The sequence below is a fragment of the Cololabis saira genome, chromosome 15, assembly GCF_033807715.1.
Source record: "Cololabis saira isolate AMF1-May2022 chromosome 15, fColSai1.1, whole genome shotgun sequence".
Taxonomy (NCBI): domain Eukaryota; kingdom Metazoa; phylum Chordata; class Actinopteri; order Beloniformes; family Belonidae; genus Cololabis; species Cololabis saira.
In genome coordinates, this window is record NC_084601.1 from 29,088,758 (window position 1) to 29,113,059 (window position 24,302).

At 44.6% G+C, this 24,302-nt stretch overlaps 2 protein-coding genes across 2 annotated transcripts in view; one reads left to right on the forward strand and one right to left on the reverse strand.

The window, feature by feature from the left end:
- The window catches only part of LOC133460591 (nudC domain-containing protein 1-like), a 44,181-nt gene extending 42,927 nt beyond the window's left edge, over positions 1 to 1,254 (forward strand). Inside the window, exon 10 of the mRNA XM_061741236.1 lies at positions 862 to 1,254. Within this exon, the coding sequence (XP_061597220.1) occupies positions 862 to 1,151 (290 nt within the window). The 3' untranslated portion in view covers positions 1,152 to 1,254. The remainder of the gene's footprint in view (positions 1 to 861) is intronic.
- A 19,016-nt stretch (positions 1,255 to 20,270) lies between these two features.
- On the reverse strand, positions 20,271 to 23,968 carry LOC133460596 (thyrotropin-releasing hormone receptor-like). The gene is made up of 2 exons (XM_061741242.1): positions 23,219 to 23,968; positions 20,271 to 20,702 (listed from the first exon to the last, which is right to left on the reverse strand). Exons 1-2 carry the CDS (start codon positions 23,966 to 23,968, stop codon positions 20,271 to 20,273), a joined length of 1,182 nt encoding a protein of 393 aa, XP_061597226.1.
- Positions 23,969 to 24,302: the final 334 nt, after the last annotated feature.

The window sequence follows — 24,302 nt, forward strand, 5'->3', positions numbered from 1 at the left end:
ATTCACATCGATGGAAAAAGTAGTTTTTACTTGCCTTGTATCAACATTTAAATCACTGGATTATTTAGCAGCATCTACAACCCATAGCTACAACCGCAGAAGCGTTTATTTATTTATCTTAAAATGGTTAAGCGGTTGTAAAAGTTGTAAAAGTGACACCCGCTACCCAGAGAGAACCACAGGAATACATTTCATCCCAAAACCAACAGTAAATTACGATAAATGTAGTTTAGATAAAACTACGTGGACGGCCGCACCTTCCACCGTGCTATCAGCTAAACTCATCAAAATATCTGGTTTTCACTGAAAAGCTCAGTTTTTTAAACTCACTTCACGGTACCTGAAGAGTTCCTTTTTATCTATATCTAGTTGCTGTTGATTTTCTTTGGAACATTAATTAGAAATAAAGTGATGTAAAACCCTGTTTTTACAACCCTGGTTCTACTGTGCTGTTCATTTCTATTCTATGCTATTCTGTTTTATTCTATGCTATGTTATTCTGTTTGGTTCGGTTCGGTTCTGTTCTGTTCTATTCTATGCTGTCATTCTATTCTATGCTGTTATTCTGTTCTATTCTATGGTATGTTATTCTATTCTGTTGGATTCTTTTCTCTCGTATTCTATGCTGTTATTCTATTCTGTTTTATTTTATTCTACGCTGTTCTATTCTATGCAATTTTATTCTATTCTTTTCTATTCTATTCTCTGCTATTCTATTGTATTCTACTTTATTCTGTTCTGTTCAGGAGGTTTCAGGATCATTGCATTAATCGTCTCATTCAAAGACGTATTTTTGTTGTCTTGTTTCCGCGTTTCTCCATAAAAAAGCCGACTGGCGTCAAATCAAACGTCTCGTTCCAGGCTACGTCCAGGCGTCCAAGCGGGACAGGAAGTTCGCCACCTGCGCCCCGGACTTCTCCTTCGCCTCGCTGTGCGAGTGTCTGCGCCGCTGCTTCCTGTACCGGCAGCCGTCGCCGCTGGAGACGCAGCTCGTCAACAGGAAGCAGGGCCGGCAGGTGGGGCAGGTTGCTAAGCAACAGGTGGCCAGCCTGGACTCGGACCGGCCCATCCTGGGCTTCAGGGCCTCCAGCGAGCGGCTCTTCGTCCTCACGGCCTCCAACCTGTTCGTCCTGAAGGTCAACAACAACTAGAACATGGACTCTTTCACCGTCTGACGGGTTCGGACCGGTACTTCCCCCTCCGTCTGTCCGTCTGTCTGTAGCCTCCACGTTAAAGACATCATGATAATAAACGTTGCTGGAATTTGAATGTTTTTCTGTTTTGGTTTCAGTTTTAGAGACGAACTGTGTTGTGTCACACAGGGGCGTGCAGTTCCAGTTATCAAGAGAGTTATCAATAATTGTCCTTTCGACAATTATTCATAATTAATAAAGTAGATTATTCATCAAATTGAATTATCAAAACAGGGCACCACCTGATGTAATCAGGAAAATTATAACATAACAGCAGAATCAGTCTCAAAGTTAATTATTCTACAGAATAATAGTGAAGGAGCAAAGTTCGACACAGGCCCTGCAAACCAGCATTTGTAACAAAATAAACACAGACAACTTCTCTCATTTAAATGAATCAGAATGTATTTACATAGATGTCAAGCAGGTGACAAACGACACCTCGGATAAATTATGATGCCTAAACTACACAGAAAACAACACTAAATCATGTAATGCGAATCTTCCGATCATCCGCGTGCGTGAACTAAAAGAAAATGGCGGACACGGTATTTAGGACACAAATAATTGACGAAACGGCGCCACGCGGGTCTAACAAAGAGCGAGGAAGCCTCGTGGTCTAACATGTCCGTATAGTTAGTGAAAAGGAAGGGAACAAAGGACAATCATATCAAAAATACACACGTAACGGCCGCCGGAAGCCGTAGGCGCGCCACACAAATAACCAAACAGCGCAACCCACCGGCAGCCGTGAGGAAATCTCACAGATGCAGCAGCAGTCGGTCTATAGGAGACCGTCAGTGCGCTGCACAGTAATATGCAGGCAAAATTACAGTAGACACAAGTCACGTTAATCGCTTTAAACTTATTAACTGCCCAAACACAGCCTCACGTCTCCCTGATTCTGGAGTGGTCGTTGGTGTCCTGGGGGTTTAGGAGGGTTTTTCAGGTGCTGATCCACGTTTCTGCCGGGGGGTTTCAGTCCAAGCTTTTCCCGGTTCCTTCTCTCCTTCCAACTCTGGAATGAAAAGGACAGTGGTGCCCCCCCCCCCCTAATTGGGCTGAAAAATATATATTTGAACTGCTTTTCCCGGTTTTTACTAAATATTTAGGAGAAATTATTAACAAAAATGTTTCCATTATGGCAGAGAAAAGTAGAAACTTACACAATAAACTCACTGATGTTTTATTTGCTTTAAATCTTTGCTTTTAATCTTAATTTTAGAGGGAGTTTATCCGTCATCATTAAAAACTTTGAAAAGGAAAAGTTTATTTAATCGTTTTGAGGAAAAATAAATCTTTTTTCCAGTTGTTTAGACACCTCACTCAGGGTTGCCAGGTTGGGCGGGTTTCCTCCCAACTGGGCGGGTTGATTAAATTTGAGCTGTTTTTCCTGGTTTTTACAAAATATTTAGGAGAAATTATTAACAAAAACATTTCCATTGTGGCAGAAAAAAGTAGAAACATACACAATAAACTCACTGATATTTTATTTGCTTAAATCAACTCAATTTAATTGTCGTCTTTGTTTGGAGCCTGAACATTTTTTGGCTTAATTTGCTTATGATTTGAAATTTCTTAGGCATTTAATAGTTGACGGTCTTAACATATAGAATGTATGATTCGGGCTGGTTTTTCATTATTTCTGTGGGTTTTGCACGTTTGGGCTGGAACCTGTCAGATCTGGCAACCTCGACCTCAGCGCTGGATTTTTTAGTGACTTGTCTTTTAGGTCTTAAATTTAGTTTGAAAATGGTATTAAAAAGTCTTAAATTTACCTTGGTTTACCTTGGGACACCATCCGAAGGCGTCCCGACCCTCAGCTAAAATAAAAACATTAAAAACGGGCTCCTGGCGTTGCAGGAAGGAGGTTTTCCACTTCCATTGTTCCCGTTGGGATGAAACACCGGAGCAGCATCTCTTAGTCGAGGCCAACTTTCGGTCAGCAGACAAACCCGTCCGTCTCTCTCTCTCAGAAGAACGCCGCTCATCCATCGGCCCGTAGGCGTCTCTTTGTGAGGAGAGAAGAATGGCCGGCTCTCTTTCATACACACAATACGGACGGCGGGGAGACGGGGGCTGAGGCATTGTGGGAGATTAGATCTAGAAAGCAGGAGGCTTATGGCGCTTTTCCACTAGTACCTACTCAGCCCGGCTCGACTCGGCCTCGTTTCTTTTCAACACCCAGATGAGAAGTAGGAGGTTGGAGCGAAGCTGCTGTGATGTATTTGATTGTGTATCTAAAGGAAGAAGAAAACAACACTAAAGATGTAGAACCTGGAGGAGATGATAGATTTGCTGCTGGGTCTGTGGCTTGTGTTCCATATCAAGTTAAAAAAGGAGACACTTTTTACTCTCTGAAGCTACGAAAGCAACAGAATCATAACTAAGATTAATGCGAAATATGAATGAAACCCTGAATGCAGGCAGACTGAAGAGATGTGAAAGATGGAGGGAAAGAGCCAAATGAGGAGACAGAAGTAGGAGGTTAAGAACATTTCATCCCTCCATCATTATGGGGAAGTAAAAAGGAATAATGGGAGCTAAGTTAGAGTGAAGCTAAGTTAACTACATGTTAGAGTGAAGCTAAGTTAACTACATGTTAGAGTGAAGCTAAGTTAGCCACATGTTATGGCATTTTTCCACCAGCACCTCCTCGGCTCATCTCAACTTGGCCCGGTTTCTTTTCCACTACAATCAGCACCTGGAGCAGAAGTAGGAGGTTGGATCGAAGCTGCTGTGACGTATTTGATTGTGTATCTAAAGGAAGAAGACAACAACACTAAAGATGTAGAACCTGGAGGAGATGATAGATGTGCTGCTGGGTCTGTGGCTTGTGTTCCATATCAAGTTAAAAAATGAGAGTGAGGGAAGCTTCAAGCGGCGACGCTTTTTAATGTTTTTAGTTTGTCTCGGCGCTGCTGAAAAGTCCGTTGGGAGCCGTGAGCAGCTATGAAGTGACAGAGCTCCTGGTGGATCTGGTCGTTCCTTATCGACTGTCTATCCCTTTTTAATTCTCTCCTCAGCACCAGGTTTATGAACATCTGCACCTCAGAGTTGGATCACCAAACAGACTTCTGCTGCCGTTGCTGCTGGAATATAATGAACAAGAAGCCGTCAGAGTCTCTTTCTCTGATGTCACATCCTGACTCAGACGTCTGACTCCAACCCCCCGACCAATCGGTGGCCTGTAGTGTGATGACATCCGCTTAGAACCTCGGCAGAGTAGCTGCAGAAAAGTATCTACTCCCCACGTTAGACCCCTAGTGGAGAAGAACCAAACCGAGTGGAGGAGAGGCTAGTGGGAAAGCACCATTTGAGGCAGCATCACCTCCGGCTGCTGCAGGAACCAGATCCATATCGGCCTCAGCCAGAGATCCGGTTTGCCGGCGCTGCCCGGTCCTCCGCTTCAGGATGGTTGGTTTAGCAGGTTTTCTGACTCAGGACGACCATGGCTCCTTAACAAGTCTTAAATCCCATTTTCCTAAAATAGGGCCTTTAAAAATCTTAATTTGTCTTAAATCTCAATCCAAAGGTTTGAATTTTTGAATCTTAATTTTAGAGGGAATTTATCCGGTCATCATTAAAAAGTGAAACTTTTAAAAGGAAAAGTTTATTTAATTGTTTTGAGGAGAAATAAATCTGTTTTCCAGTTGTTAGACGCCTCAGTCAGGGTTGCCAGGTTGAGCGGGTTTCCTCCCAACTGGGCGGGTTGATAAAATCCGGGCTGCTTTTCCTGGTTTTTCCTAAATATTTAGGAGAAATTATTAACAAAAAGTTTCCATTACGGCAGAGAAAAGTAGAAACTTTCACAATAAACTCACTGATATTCAGTTTACTCAGATACAGATACTCAGTTTAATTGTAGTTTTTGTTTGGAGCCTGAACTTTATTTGCCTTCATTTGCTTATGACTTGAAATGTATTATGCATTTAATACTTTGAGATTTTAACATAGAGAATGTTTGATTCAGGCTGGTTTTTCAATATTTCGGTGGGTTTTACATCTCGTCTGGGCTGCAACCTGTCAGATCTGGCAACCTCGACCTCAGCGCTGGATTTCTCGAGACCCGGCAAACAAAAATGGGTAAATGTAAATTTAGAGCCACAAATGGCTCGTCGTTGGGTTACTTTTGGCTCAAAGTGTGTGACTATTGTTTTGGTTTTGCAAAATGGTTTTAAATTTAACTTGGTCAAACCCGTAGACGCCCTGATCTGAGGTTCCATGAAGCGGCACGACAGATGGAGGCTAACAAGCTTTTTCTCCTTCATTGTTTTGCTCAAGAAAATCCAGTTTCCTTGCGGTTTTATTCAATTATCGGGCTGCAATCGCATTAGACTGCACAGCCTGTCTTCCCGGCCGGCGTCCCGGCGTTATCTAAACCGGCCGGAGCGGCTCTTCTCTCTCATGATGGACAACAACATGTGATCTGGAGGCCCGGAACGAGACTCTGGTGCTCCAGGACGGGAACCGCGGTTCCCTGAACCGTCATCTCACAGCTTTCAGGTTAAAAGAAGGTTTCTCAACCGAACCACATGATGGATTTAGTTTTTTGATAAATCAAGTCGTGCAAGCTACGGAAGAGTATTAGGGTCATTCAGGAGAAAAAATATTTGAGAGAGGAAGATTTTTTTTTTTTTATTGTGCACTTTGAGAAAAAAGTCGAAATGTCAAGATTAATGTTGAAGTACAATTTCAAGAATAAAGTTGAATTTCGCCTTTTTTCTCAACATTTCAACTTTATTCACGAAATTTTGACTTTTTTCTCAACATTTCGACTTTTTTCTTGAAGTGCATAATGAAAAAACAATCTTCCTCCTCTAAAATATAATTTTTATTGTTTGCCTGGCCCTAACACTCTTCCGTATGGAAGCTCCCCAAGCAGGTCCGTAGTGATCTGGTCATCCTGCAGTTCATCACATGACCACTAGGGGCTCCAAACGTGAGTGTCTCCGTGCACCTTCAAGTTAACCCTTTACAGGGGAAACGGACATATTTGGTAACTAATAAACCTACAAACATAAAAAAAGAGTCCTTGTTGGAAGAGAGAACCTTGTTGGATCTGAGCCACGAAGGATTAAAGGAAACCTATTATGGCATTTAGTGTATATTTTAAACAGGCCTTGGATGTCTTAAAAACAATCTAAAGCTTGTTTTTTCTACATAAAACAGAAATTCAGCCTGTGGGCCATGTCTCTAGTTTTACCGCTTCTAACCTCTTTTCTGTGAGTGATTATGAGGGGAGGGGAGGTTATGATAATGAGGCTCTGTGCTGATTGGCTGCTTAAATGACGTGTAGCAGGGGAGGGCACAAAGCCTCGCTCAGGGCTGAAGAGACGGCTGCGTACACAAAGCGTGTCCCATGCGACAGAGCTTCTGCGACAAAATAAATTCCAACACTCTATTTTTTTGTATTGGACTGTCCTAACTGGCCGCGAGTTTAACGGTTTCAGTGTGAACAGAGAGCGTCCGATGTCACGCAGCTCGACGTGATAGTCAGACGCTCGAATGCATTTATGACACGGTGTAAACGGATCTTAAGCCTGATTTACGGTTCTGCGTTAAATCGACGCATACCCTACGCCGTAGGCTCTGCGTTGGTGTAACGCGGAACCATAAATCAGCCTTTAGTCACCTCGTCTTCACTCAGGAAGATTTAATTGAATTCTAAACAGGTACACCACAGTTCTTTACTCCAATTCCTCAAGACAAATGAATCATGTTAACTGTAAAGAAATCACAACACTGAATGTTCACAAATAGCAACTTTATTGTTAAAAATGTTGTATATAAATAACATGTATGCACTATTGCTGGCTCAAGGAAGGACCGTGCATTTCTTCTGAAGGTGTCGTTGAACAGCTTCAGGTGCTTTGCTTGGAAGATCTGAAACCATAAACAGAAGAAAAATGTATTATTAATAGAGCTCTGGTGTTACCTAACGAGTGAGTGGCTCCGTTAGGTAACACTGGAGCCACCGGGGCCACGGTGAGCAGCTCCGTGAGCAGCCCCGTGCTCCGTAGCTAAGCTAAATACTTAGCCCATGCAAAGATCATACTTGTAGACAAATATAAATAACATAAAAAAAAATAACGTCACTTACCGCTGACTCGTGTGCAGTTGCCGGGTCCGTACTTTTGGAACTGATCCTTTTATGAAGGTAAATGTTGATGCAAAAACTGTCTCTCGCTGTGGAAGCAGTCACTGCTTCTAAACAATGGCGGAGCTCCAGCCGGCGGAGTTGGTTCTGGGCGTGGTTTCAGCAGCGGAGGCCGAACCTCTGCACCTATGGTGACGTCACCATAGGTGCAGATTCTGAACGGCTCGTAGAAGTCACATGACACTGGAAGATTCAGCCGGGCTGGGTGTACAGACCCTGCAGAATTCGGTTGCTTTTCACCTTCTCTGTGTTGGCAGGGTGAGGGGAGACCACTTTATATATGTTAAAACAAGAAAAAACTTGTTTTTCATAATAGGTCCCCTTTAAGTGGTTCTGGAGGCAGAAGGGGGTCGACCCGGTACCAGCAGGGTGAATCTAATGAAGTAGGAGTTCTTAGGTCTTTTAATGCTGGTCTTGTTTGACGCCGTAGCTCTGTTTCATCGCTCGTCTTCGCCGCGTGAACATCCACTCCAGACCTTTTCCTCCACGTCTGTAATTACTCAGCGATCCGAGGTGTGATTATTCCTCCTCACGTACGTGTTGTTTCCCTCCGTCTGGGTGTTACACCGAGGATTACGCCGCCATTATCTCGGAGCGGCCTCTTTTATTGTGCTGAAACACCGTCATTTCAGAGTTAATGAGCCAGAAAGTTTCTCGTCTCTCTAACCTTTATTCATCTCTGCTGCTCATTTATTCCTCTGACGACCCTCTTTTGCACCGTATCTGCTTCGATACCTGATGAAACCAAACCCAGGCTGTTGTTCTGCTCACGGGGGGGCGGGGATGCGGTTCATCTCATCTCATAATTACATCCTGTCACAGAGGGAGCCTGATTTCAGGCGCTAATATCTAATTTTTTTAATTGTATTTGTTCTTAGCAGGTAATTGCTTTGACACTTCTGCCCTGCGCTTTTTAGGAATCTCACACCAGGTGCCTCCAGGGCGACGTTAGTTTTAACGTTTAAATGTTGGTGACTGATAAAATTAAAATCTAAAGATCTGGAGGCTGTTTCACTGCTTTTAACTAGAATAGAGTACAACCTTCTCTGTCTTCTTCCTCTCTCATGCGGAGTCCCACAAGGATCTATTCTTGGCCCGATTCCTCTCCTCACTCTACCTGTTACTACTTGGGTCAATTATAACCGCTGTTATGCTGATCATCTACAAATCTATCTGCCAGTGAAGCCAAATGGTGCACAATGTTCTTAGTCCGCATGTATTACTGATATAAAGCAATGGTCGGGCCAGAATGTTCTTCATTTAAACGACAACAAACCTGAATGTGTTGTGTTTGGGGATACTGAGACGGCCGGCCTCGGCACCTCGACTCCAAAGATCAGTTCAACCGTCAGAGATCTGGGATTGAACTTTGACAAACAAATCCACAATGTGGTGAGGACTATTTTTTTTCCAGTGGCGTCTCCTGGCCGAAGTTTCTAAGACAACGTGACCAAGAGAAGGCCATCCATGCCGTAATTAGCTCACGCTTGGACTACTGCAACGCGCTTCATGTAGGAGCCTCCCAGTCTGCTCTTATGGCGCTTTTCCACTAGCACCTGCTCAGCTCAGCTTGCCTCGGTTTTGCGCTTTCCCACTAGGGGTCTAACGTGCCGAGTAGATACTTTTCTGTAGCTACTCTGCCGAGGTTCTAAGCTGCTGAGTCAGGCTGTGATGTCATCACACTACAGGCCACCGATTGGTCGGGGGGTTGGAGTCAGACGTCTGAGTCAGGATGTGACATCAGAGAAAGAGCGACTCTGACAGCGGCTTCTTGTTCATTTTATTCCACCAGCAACGGCAGCAGAAGTCTGTTTAGTGATCCAACTCTGAGGTGCAGATGTTCATAAACCTGGTGGCTGAGGAGAGAATTAAAAAGGGATGTAGACGGGCGATAAGGAACGACCAGATCTACCAGGAGCTCTGTCACTTCATAACTGCTCGGCTACCAACGGACTTTTCAGCAGTGCCGAGACAAACTAAAAAAATTAAAAAGCGTCGCCACTTGAAGCTTCTCTCACTCTCATTTTTTAACTTGATATGGAACACAAGCCACAGACCCAGCAGCACATATATCATCTCCTCCAGGTTCTACATCTTTAGTGTTGTCTTCTTCCTTTAGATACACAATCAAATACGTCACAGCAGCTTCGCTCCAACCTCCTACTTCTGCTCCAGGTGCTGATTGTTAAGGAAAGGAAACCAGGCCAAGTTGAGATGAATAGAGCTGAGTAGGTACTAGTGGAAAAACGCCATTAATCATCTTCAACTGGTGCAAAATGCTGCTGCCATCTTTTAACCAACACTAACAGACATGTGAACATCACTCCTGACCTTCATCGGCTTCCCCTCCTTTGTAGAATTGATTTCAAACTTTTGATGTCCGTTTTTAAAGCTCTTAAAGACCTCCCAGCCTCGTATTTATCCGAGCTTTTACCTGTCCCTCATCCCGGTGGAGCGCTGAGGTCGACTAATTAACTTCTGCTGGAAGTCCTGAGGTCCAAATAAAAACACTGGGGGGACGAACCTTCAGATGGCTTTTAACACCCAGTAGTCTCATGACACTTTTATCTTATTAGACCCTCCAGGAATCCGCGATTCCGTGATCGCGGAATTTTTCGCGGATTTCACGGCTGTCCGTGGATTTACAGACCTTCCGTGGATTTCAATGTCTGGTGCAGAAAAATCACTTTTACTGGGGTTAATATTGCATATGTCCGCGCTGAATATGCAAATTATGCGGGGCTCGCTTGATTTCACCGCATCATCGCCGCATTTTCGCATAAAGTTTGGAAAAAGGGGGGAGTGTTGTGAGTGACATGTCGGAACGCCCGGTCGCGACGTGCAGGACCCGCCCGGGGACCTCCGCACCCCTCGCAGAAACCGCCACCCCCCAAACAGCAGCTCTCACCCGCGGGGGTGAGAGGAAAAAGAGAGCCGTCTGCTCCGGGGGCGCGGCTGCCGGAGGACTCAGGATCCGCGCTGACCGCGCACCACTGCGCCTGCGAGGGCCGGCGGAGGCGGACGGACGCGTGGGGTGACGGAGCTCTGTCTCGTCCCCCTCGTCGTGCCGGTGCGCCCGGCAATCACCCGAGCACTGAGCCGCGGGCTGGAGGGAGAGAGACGGCCGGCCTCCGGGCTGCGACCGCCCCTCTCCTCTCCACCTGCGCTCTCCTTTTTTTTTCTCTTACGACCTCAGATCAGACGAGACAACCTGCTGAATTTAAGAAGGAAGAGCTCAGCGCCGAATCCGCAACTTCCTGCATATTTTGCATATTTTGCAACTTTCCGCATATTCCACGAGTTCCAGCATATTCCGCAATTTCACCGCATAAAAGCACATAAAAAACCTGCACATTTAATCGCATAATCAATGATTTTAGCCCGCAAAATCAAGGATTTTAGCCCGCGGAATCAAGGATTTTAGCCCGCGTTTTTCTGGAGGGTCTATCTTATTCAATTTTGTCGTATTTTATTGTTTTTATTGTTTTAGATTGTTCTTATTTATCCATTGGCACACCGAAAGGCTGTAAAGTGCTTTATAAATAAAACAGGAGGAAATGTCCGCTTTCTGCACATTTAAACATATTTAACACCATAAAAGACTGATCGGGTCCCATCTCCAGTAAGGAAACCTGGATTACTTCTTCATGCTGGTGGAGCAGATCTGCATCGGGGCGCCACCAGAGGTTCATTTCTCTGTGGAGGCTCATTTCCATTTAGTTTCTGAGGTATTTTACAGCTGATGGCAGATCTGGATCATTAGCACTTGAGAGGCAGGGCTTGAGATGTTGTTGGCACTCCAGAGAAATTGTTTTTTTAATCTTACTCGTGCAGTTTATTCTCACTGAAGATGCTCGTTGGTGCAGCGTGAAGCAGTCAGACATCAAACCAGAGAAATCCAGTTTAAATAAACGGAGCCGTCAAAGACTAAATTAAACCCAGTTAATTTAATAAAAAGGACCAATTGAGCTCAAAAACGTCCCTCTGATGAGTTAGTTTTGGTGCCTTAAGGGGTGACGAAGTGACGTTGTCGCTGTGTCGGTGTTGCTTCCGTCAAAAGTCATCAGTGGAAGTTTTCAGCTTTTTTCGCCTTCGACGTGCGAGTCAGCCAATCAGATTGCTGCTGCACCGATCGAACCGGCCAGTGAAACTCTACGTCGGTAGCTAGCGGGAAGAAATGTGAGCGATTGTTTCCATAGATCGTAAAAATGAACAGACGAAACGTGCGGCCACATGACCCGTTGGTTTCTGAGGCCATTTTTCTTCATATGTGGAGGCGTGGCCACGTTGCTCGGAAACCGACGGGAACACGCTCACTCAGAGGTGGACAGAGTACTCGACCCCAGTACTTGAGTAAAAGTACAAATACTACTGGTCAAAATTTACTCCGTTACAAGTAAAAGTAGCTCAGTCAAAATATTACTCGAGTAAGAGTAGAAAAGTACTTGCTTTTAAAGGTACTTAAGTATCCAAAAGTAAATGCTTTTAAATTTACTTTAAGTAAAAGTAAGAGTAAGAGTAAGAGTACATTTCTTATTTTCCACATCAGTAAATTACTATATTTTTTTCTAAATTAATTTAAGGATCTTTTAACTCTTGTTTCTGAGAATTAACTCTCTGAAACCAGCTGCACTGATGTGCTGCTTTTAGAACCACAATGTTATATAAAACCTGCAGAAACACCAAAAACAAATCAAATGAATGGGATCATAAGAGGACAGCAGATGATGCAGAGTTTATTAACAATCATGAACTGAAACCAAATGAACCTGCACCATCCAACTAAGTCTGGATCCCCCTCAAAGACCACTGCTTTACAAAAAACTACATCTCTGCTTTCAATAACTCAATGTTGAAGTCACTTAACTTTACAGGAAGGACATGTACCAGTACAATATAGCAATATAGAGCATAACAAACTGTCTCCCCATGTCTGTCTTGTCTTGTCTCCGTGCCTGTCTCCCAATGGGAATTAGGGAAGAAGAAAAAAGAGCAGACCTGAAAGTAACGAGTACTTTTCAGCCTTCCTAGAAATTTATTCGAGTAAAAGTAAAAATATTTGTCTTGGAAATGTATTCAAGTAAGAGTAATAAGTACCAAAGAAATCTAATACTCAAGTAAAGTACAAATCCTCTGGATATGTACTTAAGTACAGTACTCAAGTAAATTTACTCCGTTACTGTCCATCACTGCGCTCACTACATGTCAATCAAAGTTCGCTTCGGCTACCAGCTCCTTCAGCCGTCGGACATTTACAGCAGAATCTACCGTTCAACATGTTTTTGCGGATGGCAGGATGATCACGCAGGAAGCGATAACGGCTAGCCATTGGCCGAGCCAACTGTCAATCAATCATATTAGAAATAAATGTATTGCTTGATATAAATTCTTTTAGTACAAAAAAAATGTTTATTTCTGCTCTGAAGTTGCACCTTTTAACATGAAGGTGAAAGGAGAGCGACTCGCTTGTGCAGCCTCTAGTGGCCGGCCGAGGAACTGCAGTGAGTCTTAGGTCAACACGAGCCTCGACCTGGACATTATGAGGTTGGCGCCTGGTTGATTCGCTGAGACGTTTAGGGGACTCTAATTTAGGTTGAGCTATCAAAATAAATATATTTGGGGGACACTAAACTATTTTGCTAACTTATCAGTTTAGCTTCGGGTCAAAAGTAAAAAAGGTGCTTTTTGATGCAAATACGTGTCATGGCAGGTTCAGGTGCTTTTATTTCCATTATTACCTCTGATTATGCTTTTTGGAGCCGATACAGAAGTTTGAAAATGTGCAGTTCCTTGAATGACCACAAGGCTCCAAAAGCCGTCCCACTTCCAAAACGAATATATTTACAGCCTGGAACATAAAACTGTTGTTAAAACTGTTTTTTACATAGCTGGATTAAGCATTGCTGCATTAAGAGTTAACGAGAATAGCCGCTCTTATTTTGAAGGTAAAAGCTTGTTATTAATTGCAGTAGCAGACCATCACAACCCAATCTTCAGCCGTATGTCGACGCCATCGCTGACAACCAGCTGCCTCCTGAGTCGGATGTGGACGTATCGGATCACCTGGTCCAGGTGAGCCCCCTTCACCCCCAGACCAGCAAAGACCTGGAAAGGTCCATGTTAGTCGGGTCCAACTGCTGCCGTCAGTCTTTCTGCCCGAGTCTCCCAGTTTTGTCGAGGTTAAGCTTGATACTTCGTCATGGAATCAGAATTATGATATCATTCACAATGTTTTCCAGCCGGAGGTACACCTCTCTCAAACCACATAGGCAGGAGAGAAATGCACATAGTGGTCATCGATCCAGTCGTATTGATACTAAAAAGGGAGGTGTTCTTTGTACGTAAACCCCATCTGCCAAACATATCAGACCTTCAGCCGTATATCCCTGTTTATTGCTTCCTACTAAAGATGTCAACCCAGATAACGGATGAGACCCATCAGTGTGAAAACATGTTTCTCTTAATTGTTTTCACCTAAAGAAACACTATTTAACAGCCTAGTCATAAAACAGGAGGTGACCCTGCAAATAGAGAAAAAACACCAGTGTAGAATCTTATAGAAAAACCCTTCAAACTTTTAAACAATTTCATAAAATCCTAACAGTGTTTAGTAATGCGCCACATTTCACTGTCAGTGATGGTAACGGCGTTGTAACCTTTGAAATAGTCATTAGCTAGATTACCCGTTACTGGGAAACAATAATGGCTTTGGTAACACCGTTATTCCCAACACTGGTCATCAACATAGATGTACAGCCCTTGATGAATGAATGAATGAATGAATGAATGAATGAATGAATGAATGAATGAATGAATGAATGAATGAATGAATGAATGAACGAATGAACGAATGAATGAATGAATGAATGAATGAATGAATGAATGAATGAATGAATGAATGGATTGTCTTTACTCGGTCATTGTACAAGTTATTTTACAAAACAAAATGAAAAAAAGTAAAATAAACATTGCTTTTGCCGAAAAGGTGTAGGCTGAAGCTGTAGCTTATAGTGCTTACCCTTTTTCTCCTGTGATCAGTTTAAATCTGAAACATTAGCATTAATCCGTGGAAACAAACAATGCATAAAGAAGACAAAAAATGAATAAGACAAAATATGTTGTCTGCTCAGCCAGATGTTTTCACATCTGGCTGAGCAGAATGCATTGAAATGAATGGGCGGCCATTTTTGATATCCCATCCAGTTTTATAATAGATCCATGGTGTAGACACTTGTCACTCAAACATGTCTGTCTATGGGCTGACCAATGGGGAAGCATCCGCCCACTGCGGGATGTTTGTGTCAAAATGATTCAATAAAAAAAAAAAAAGACTTAAACTTTTTTCCCTTCAATCAAAAAAACAAATGTCCTACCCATAATATGGCTCAAACACAAAAAAAACACTACTTCAATCAAAAAAGTAGCTTCAAACAAAAAAACTTCACTTCTATCAAAGAAAACATTTCCAATCAAAGAAAAGCAGTGTTCAAAAGCATTTTTTTGAGTCTCAAATATTTTTTTGCATTCAAACACTTTTTTCTTTGTAAAATTAGTTTTTATTGAAAATATATTTTTTGATTGAAGCAATCTTTTTTTTTATTGAATAATTAAGAAACAAATCTACCTCCATAGTGTTCCTTTTACTAATAGGAAGTTTAAAAAAATAATAATCCTGTGATTTAAATTTCGATACAAGATCAAGTAAATCTACGCTTTTCCATTGATGTGAACAAGAGAGACGGCTGTTTGGTCCAACCGGATAAACCGGATGTAGCAATGGAGGATGATGTTTCCGATTGGTCAGTCAGGGACTAATCAGAAGGCTGACAAAGGGTCAATTCCGTGGCGGACAGGGGCGTCACTAGACTTAAGACTGTACTGGGGCACAGCTGGGGCACAGAGAATTCATGCGAGTGCGCGAAGCGCACGAGCAAAAAATTTTTTAGCACTTATTTATAATAAAAAAGCTGAAATGGTGCTTTAAATCAGTGTTTCCCAACCCTGGTCCTCGAGGCAACCCTGTCCTGCATGTTTTACATGTTTCCCTGCTTCAGCACACCGTGATACAAGTAACTGTATCATCAACAGAAGTGTCAAGACCTTGATGACGAGCTAATTAGGACCATTAATTAGAATCAGGTGTGATGATGCAGGAAACATGTAGAACATGCAGGACAGGGTTGGAGACCCTGCTAAATACAATCATGTATTGTCCTAGTGGCGTTTCAACTTTATTCAGAGGCTGTAAATCTCCAACATTGTAGTGCATTATCAATTTGTCTACCTGTTACTGGGAAATCAGACCTCTTGGTCTTTCTGGGAACTTTTTTGATTGTCAAGGACTAGCAGATATTTTCTCCCACTGGACTGATGCTTTAATTCCACATGACGTTTCAAATGTGAAGTTGACGAGGCAGACGTTCAGACTTGTTTTCTCAGACATAATCTTCACAGAAAGGTTAGTTTCCTACCATCAGACTCTTTGGGAGACGATGTGTAAAATTCCCGCAGATAATCAGTACTCGAGTTGTAAAAAAAAATCAGGGGGGATGGTGGATTTTATCATATGGGGACAGATAATTTTTGCTCATTACAAATAATATAATATATTACAAATAATAGCACTGACCAAAACACCTGCAGGAATGACATAGCAGCAGTTCAATGCAGCCTTCTGTAAGCTTTAAATATCCACTGGGCTTACATCAAATACATCAAAACACAACAATAAAAAACACTTTTCTGAACTTATCAATATGACTCTGTCCTTCACAGGATAAGTAATAATGGAGCACTGCAAAAACTCAAAATAAGAATATGATTTGTTCTATTTCTAGTTAAAATTTCTCATTTCAGTAAAAAATCTTATTACACTTAAAACAGGACTCATCACTGGAAAAAAACAACAATTTTCACCTGTTTCAAGTAGATTTTCATTTGAAATAAGTAGAAAAATCTGCCAGGGGAACAATATTTTTTTTGCTTGTAATAAGAAGATAAATCTTGTCCCACTGGCAGATTTTTCTACTTATTTCAAGTGAAAATTTACTTGAAACAGGTGAAAATTGTCAAATAAGTTATTTTTATGGTGTTATTTTTCTGGTGATGACTCTGAATGTTGAAATAGCAGTAAAACCACATTCATTGATGAAATGACATAAGGGATGGAAAGGGGGGATGGCAGTTTTACAGGGGGGATGATTTTTACTGTTTTTATTTCAGGGGGGATGCCATCCCCCCTCATCCCCCTTCAACTCGAGTACTGCAGATAATGACAATACAAGCGGATCATCATCTGACGGCTCGCTGACGCTGCGTCTGCAACGTCTCTCTCTTCACTGGTCAAGGCTGATTTATGGTTCCGCGTTAAATCGACGGCGCGGACTACAGCGTAAGGTACGCGGCGACGCGAACCATACGGTCCGCACGCCGCGTATCCTACGCCGTAGGCTCCGCGTTGGTCTAACGCGGAACCATAAATCAGCCTTCATTCGTAAAGACTGCACCGGGCTCGTCGAGCATTTTAAATATGCGCGCCGCTCGCTGGTGAAATGAGAAGGATTATTCGTTCATTTGAATGCGTTCATGCACAACACTGGTGTATTCTATGTGGAGTTAAAACTCCGAAATTCATTTTTTACTGGTGAAATTTTTACTGGGGCACTGCAGATCAATACTGGGGCACGTGCCCCAGTAAAATCTGTCTGGCGACGCCGATGGTGGCGGATCCCGCCAAAGCGTGTCACCTCCCTGCGTCTCGGCGGTGAAGAGCTTAGCAGCCCTTCCCGACATGCAGACATCAAGGTGACGGAGAACTTAGATCAGGTGTAGGTTAGCGGTGGATGACGGCAGCAGCTCCGCCCGGAGCTCGTCTCGTCTTCCTTTCAAGTGTCTCCACGGAAACGACCCCGGAAACGAGGACTGAGCCAATCAGAATCAACGTGAGGTCCATAGTTCCATTAAAATAGTTGCTTCTGCTTCCTGAGGTGAGTTGGGAGCGTTTGCTCCGTTTTATGAACTAAACGGGGACAACCGGGGTCGTTCCTTCCTACAGTGTATCCTCTCTAGCTCTCTTCAGTGTCTTTGTGTAAGTTCACTTTTTTAATTATTACTATATTTACGAATGAATTTAGAGGGTCTCAAAGTCGAATTAACCAACTATGAACTCTTGAGTCATTTGTGAACATTCACAAGTTTAAAATCTCAGTTCAGAGAAAGAAGAAAATAAGTCATAGGTCCAGAAACAACTTTATTGTAAACACAAATCCATCCAACACACTCACAGATCACAATAATACCATTTAAATCTGTAATAATACCAAGGACAGCAAATATACCGATCATTTTAAACACACTTGTGGATGCAGGACTGCAGGTTTTGGAGGCGGTTCCCTGAACGCCTCACATGGACCCATCCCGTCCCACAAGTGTAAACGCCACGCCGATGAGAAGCACCACGCTGGCTCGCTAGATCCACAGGTCACATGACCCAGAACACCAGGAAACACTGAATCCACGTCAGCGTGAAACCACAACACCGAAGCTAAATCACCATGTTGGTACAAACCGTCTCTGACACTGAGGTTTACAATCACGGCTGCTCACGTCTAAGTACAAACCCATCAGGTGACTCGGAACATCACAGATTAACCATTTAGGTGTTGAACGAGGCAAAGTTCACATGTCGGGGGTTTACAAGTCAAACTAGCAGCTAAACGAGCTACGCTGGACTAAAGAGTAAGAACACGGTGGAGTTTAACTTTTATGTTTGAGTACCAGGGGCACGTTGAAGGTGAACTGATCGAACCAATCACTGATCAATGAGAGCCAACTGTCAAGTATGACGTCATCTTTAAGCATCATCAAAGTGCTTGAAGCAGTTTGACTAAACTTGAAATATATATTACTTTATTTTTTTATTTTTTATTTTTTTATTACTTTATTTAAATACTGTACACGTGGTAACAACAACACATGTCGCTGTAGCCGTCAGTCACACATTACCCATCAGCCTCTCTGATTCTGAGCCAAACTCCCGTGTCTAAAGTGGGTTTCATCTTCAGAAAAATTAATAAAACTAAATTTAATATATAAAAAAAATGAATACCTCGGACACCTCAATCATCCAAGTATAAGTATTTAACTGATACATACATATACAAGTATTTAACTGAGTTAACACCGTATTGCACAATCGACGCGCGCAGAAGCCCGCCTGTTGTCATGGCAACCTCTAATATTCGACACAGCTGCACGGGATTAACCGGGAAATCCGCCCCGTCGCCATGGCGACAACAGAACTTGGACGTCAGCGGCATAGACGCCGCAGCTGAGACCCGAAGCGAAAGGTTCGGTCGAAACCCGGGTCTTAAATCGTCCCTTTGTGAGGTAGATTATTAGATATTGGCGACAGAATAACACTTTACAACATCCATCAGGACACTTTGAGGGCTGAACCCAGAGAGTTCTGGTGTATTTTTGTCAATGAAAAAGGAAAAACCATGAAATGAGCCGGTCCACGTTCAGCGGTTCCCTGCAGCCGTACAGGACGGGTCTGTTGGTCTGGGTTTGGGTGTCTGAGAGTATTCTGGTTAGTCCTCTCTGATAAGATGGTGAAAGTCACACGTTGGGCGGGTAAAAGTGTGTGTTTGTCATCATTTCTCCTCTCAGAACCTCTAGATGTTGTTTGTTTGGCCCTCGGAGCCGTCTGCAGCCGCCAACGTGCCTGAAACCGCCTTCGGTTACGACATGTCGAGGTCGGGGAAGGTGTCTTTGTTCCACGTGTTGTTGACTCCGGCCACGTTTACACATAGCCGGGTATTTACAAAAACTGATATTTCCCCCTCCACGTTTTGAAAAATACCATCATTAAATCAGATCTTTTTCAAAATACCATCATTTACACGAACCTGCATAAATACGCTGTTAAGGTGCTATGAGCAGCCAAACCTGCAGGGGGCAGTGTAACGAGAAGATAAAGTCATGCTAGCCGATCGGAATCCTGGAAAAAAACATCAACAAATGACCCGAGTAACTTCCAGTTACTTCCAACAGGTCGCAACGTTTCTGTCGCATAATGTTATGTTCTGAAGCCTAAATATATCCGTTTTCCTCTGTTTACAAGCAAACGTGCAGACGGAGTTTTTGCGAATCTCCGCTTTGGCTGGAGTTTTCAGAAATGATCGTTTTTGGTGACTTTGAGCTTCGTTTTCAGTAAACGAGCGGCCAAAACGTATGAAAACACCACCGTTTTTGCTACGTGTAAACGGGGCCTGAGCTGGTTCTGGTTGTACTGCATTCATTCCTATGCTCCCCATAGGAATTAGTAGGTTTTGTGTCGCCATGGTAACATCCCCCATAGGAATGAATGGGGCCATCTTTGCTGTTACTTTCTTACTCAATTTCTCAAAAACTGCAATAGCTAGCATAATGAAGCTTCAATATGTTCTAGTCCGAAGCGTCCCGAGTCTTTTAACGTTTGAATGATGTCTCTACGTTAACGTGTTGCCGAGCAACAAGCCTCTAAAATCAGCACGTCAATCCATTAGCCTTAAAATGAGCGTAGTTCAATGTTTCTACGATAAAGTACGGCTGAGCAAATTACGAATGAAGTTTCGCCTTATTTTTTTTTGCTTTTTGGAAATTTCAGAAATGATCGTTTTTGGTGACTTCGTTTTCGTGTAAACGAACGGCCAAAACGCATGAAAACACCATCAATTTTGCTACGTGTAAACGGGGCCTTATCTGCTGGCAGCGGTGGCTCTACGAGCGTGTTTGTCGTTACCGATCTGTGTTTGCTGAAAAGGTCAGATGGCATTCAGGACGCCGAACTCCCACCCAAGACTCCGTTAAGCAGCTCTCCTCGAATCCCAGCGGAGCCTCTCTTGCTCGTCTCTCGCTCGACCCGCGGAGCCGCCTCAGGCAGCACTGAAGTCCACCTTCACGAACCCGCAGGAGTCCGAGGACGCGCCCTGGGGGTCCGCCAGCAGCTGCTCCGAGGCGGCCAGCTCCTCCAGCTCGGTGGGGAAGTGGTCGGTGCTCTCCACCAGGGACGAGTCCTTGACGGCGCTGTAGGTGAGCGCCACGCTGCAGGCGGCGGGTGCGTCGCCGCGCCGGCGCCGCCGGCAGCCGCAGATCAACCGGCGGAAGGCGGCCCGGAACTTCTGCGACATGGCGTTGTAGATGAGCGGGTTGATGGCGCTGTTGAGGTAGACGCAGGTGCGGCAGAAGAGCAGGAACCAGGCGTCCAGGTAGGCCCGGTCCAGGAAGGAGTTGACCACCACCAGCGTCCGGTACGGCATCCAGAGCACGGCGAACAGCACCACCACCACCGCCAGCATCTTGGTCACCTGCAGGGGGCGACAGGGAGAGCAGGGGCTCACAAACCGACGTCACCTCGCTGAGTTCAGCCGCTCACAACCGTCCGTGTTTAACGGTCCGTTTGAATTAATTAATCACCTCGTTAACTTTTACTAAACGCTTAGGACTCACACCACATGACCCTGAGGACAGCACCTTCAGTTCTCTCCACAGTTCCTTGTACCACCCCTCCGTCCATCTATCCATCCATCCATCCATCCATCTACCCATTCATCCATCCATCCATCCATCATCCATCCATCCGTGCATCCATCCATCTACCCATTCATCCATCCATCCATCTACCCATCCATCCATCCATCCATCATCCATCCATCCATCCATTCATGCATCCATCCATGCACACATCCATCCATCCATCATCCATCCATCCACACATCCATGCATCCATCCATCCATGCATCCACCCATCCATCCCCCAATCCATCCCTCCATCATCCATCCATCCACCCATCCATCCATCCATCCACCCATCCATAGATCCATCCCCCCATCCATCCATCCATCCATCCATCATCCCTCCATCAGAGCGGGGCTCCTGCAGACGGAGGTTTTAACACGACATCCAAAAGACGTCACGAAACAGGAGCGAGAGAATAAAAGGTAAAACACTTGTGCTTCACGTGAAGGTGGATGTTGTTGAAATAAAACTCATCAGACATTGATCTCTGTCTCCACTGGAGGATTGTGTTTTCCCAGCGTCCCTGATCATCAGACATTGATCGCCTCGTTGCCTCTGTTGTAAAAGAGTGGTCAAATGACCAGTTGGTCGTATATAACCAAATCTTTGCCAATATATAATATATTGACTACGATTTTTTATGAATTTATGGTAAGAAGTTTTCAACCTCATTTGTGACTTTGCATCCAGAAAATAGACGTGTGCATGGCACACGTGTAGATAAATAAATAATTAAATCAAATTATGAAAAATAATAATAACATTTAATAATAAGTAACGTCATAGTAAATAAATAAATAGCCATCAATTGATGGCTATTTATTACTCAGATTTGTTTATTTATTTCAGTTTTAAGTTTTTTATCTGACATTTATTTATTTATCGCACGTTGAATTGTTTTAATGTTATTTGACTCATCCAGTCAAACTACTTCATCTATACATACAGTACATTTGTTATAATTAATAGTTAAATGTCTTGTTGTTTTGTACCCATAATACATGGGGTGCGGGGGGGCCTCCAAATAACATTGGCCCAGGGCCTCATCTTGGTACGGACCGGCCTTTCATCCATTCATCCACCAGTTATAACTTCCAATCTCCATCGTTTCGGGGGGGCGGGTAGAGGGGGAGGTCTGTCTAAGCTCTGTCTAAGATTAGTCGACTAAAATAATTGTCCGATTAATCGTTAAAAAAATAATTGTTTTTATAGACAACATTACGGATGTGTCGGTTCCGCTCATCAAGAACTTGCAACGCGGGCGCGACTCACCTACAGTGGCGCCACCAGATACAAATTTGCTGGCCACCCCACTATATATGTATTAATAAAATATATATATGATATATTTAAATATATATGATATATATTAAAAATGGGCATATATATATATATATATATATATATATATATATATATATATATATATATATATATGCCTTAGGTTTTTACTAACCATTAAAGGAGCATGAGGCAGGATTTATGAAAAAAATGTGTATACGTTTTAAGTTTCTAGTAATAATGTCAGATGAAGCGTTCCAAACCAAAAAGAATGAGCCCTCTAGCGTATCTCTCAAGAAGAATAAAAATTGTCGTGGCGCTAATGAAACTCATTAGCGCCACGACGACCGTCGGGGTTCCTGCAGCCAACAGCGAAGCCGGCACGGGAGCGCCGTTCAAATCAAGCTCTAAATATGACTTACAATGTTATCTTACCTGGTCAGTAGGAAATGAGCCATGTCAGCATCTGTTTTCAGTCCCAATTCAAGTTGAAGCTGCCTCCATGACTCAAACGCGTATCCAATGTTTACTCATGTGCCGCCGAGAACGCGCATGCAGCGTCATTTGACGTCACATCCGCAGGACAGCGCGGGAAATTCCGGCCCGGAATTGCAGCACATTTTGCAGCACACAGCCTGTTCAAGGCAACGGAGAGATACGCTAGAGGGCTCATTCGTTTTGGTGTGGAACGCTTCATCTGACATTATTACTAGAAAACCTAAAACATATACACATTTTTTTCATAAATCCTGCCTCTTCTCGCCTGAAAATAGCTGGGATAGGCTCCAGCAGACCCCCGTGACCCTGCAAAGGATAAAGCGGGTATAGAAAATGGATGGATGAAGTTAGAAAGTTAAAAAAAAAGTATTTCTGAGCCTGTATACTACAACAGTATAATAAAATCCTGTAAAGATGGCCACAGCAAGAAAACAATACTTTACAGCTTTTAGTTTTGGTGTCCACCCCAACAATGTAAGTGGCCCCCTCTGCCCCCCTGGGAACCCTAAAGCCGCCCCTGCTCACCTGTCTGCGCGACGCGGCCGTGGAGCTGCCGTGGCGCGCGTCCCCGCGGCTCCTCCGCGGGTCCGCGGGGTCGGACGGGAGCGCGCTCAGGAACAGGATGCGCGCGATCAGGCCGTACAGAACCGCCGCCAGCAGCAGCGGAACCACGAAGAACACGCCGAAGTCCACGAAGTACACGGGCAGGTAGAGCCTGCGCGGCACCCGGTAGCCGCACGCCACCACGGTCACGCCGTGGTCGTAGCGCAGCTGCTGCAGGTCCGACAGGTACAGCCACATGACGCAGTACGCGGACGTGCACGCCCACACCGCCGCGATGATGCGCTTGGCGCGCGCCAGCGTGCACAGGAACTGCGCGCGCATGGGGTGGCAGATGGCGATGTAGCGCTCCACGGTGAAGGCGGTGATGGAGCAGGAGGACGCGTTGATGCCCAGGTACTGGCAGTACGTGATGCCCGCGCACGCGTACCGGCCGAACACCCACGTGGCGAAGAGGCTGTCGGCGATGGCGGGCACGCCCGCGGCCGTCAGCACCATCAGGTCTGCCGCCGCCAGGCTCACCAGGTAGCAGTTGGTGGGGGTGCGCATGTGGCGCGTGGTGAGCACCACCAGGATCACCATCACGTTCCCCACGATGCCCGACGCGCACGTCACGAGCAGCAGCGCGGTGCTCACCACCTTGTACTGCAGGCTGTAGTCCGTCCACGTCCCCAGCGTGACGTTCCGCCCCGGAGCCGCCGTCAGGTTCTCCATCCCGGTCCACCGGAGCAGAAAGAGGATCGCCTTTACGCGCGGAGCCGCTTTTACGCACGGGGTCGGCTTTTACGCGCGGACCTGAGGCGGCGGCGGCTCCGCGCCGTTACTGGGCTGGAAAAGTGTTCGTGATGTGAAGCCAGGAAGGTTCTGCGCGTGAAACCAGCTCGGCGGGGACCGTGGGAGCCGCTTTTACGCGCGGAGCCGCTTTTACGCGCGGACCCGAGGCGGCGGCTCCGCGCCGTTACTGGGCTGGAAAAGTGCGCGTCGAGCTCTGGGTCCTCGTGGTGTGAAGCCACAGCGGGTTCTGCGCGTGAAACCGCCCCGCAGTGAC

Bases quoted from the DNA above. Each gene is read 5' to 3' on its own strand.
- LOC133460596 (XM_061741242.1), bottom strand. From the start codon at position 23,968: ATGGAGAACCTGACGGCGGCTCCGGGGCGGAACGTCACGCTGGGGACG. The intron at 20,703-23,218 runs GTGAGCAGGGGC...CGCCCCCTGCAG, and splicing joins CGGCCGCGTCGCGCAGACAG to GTGACCAAGATGCTGGCGGT.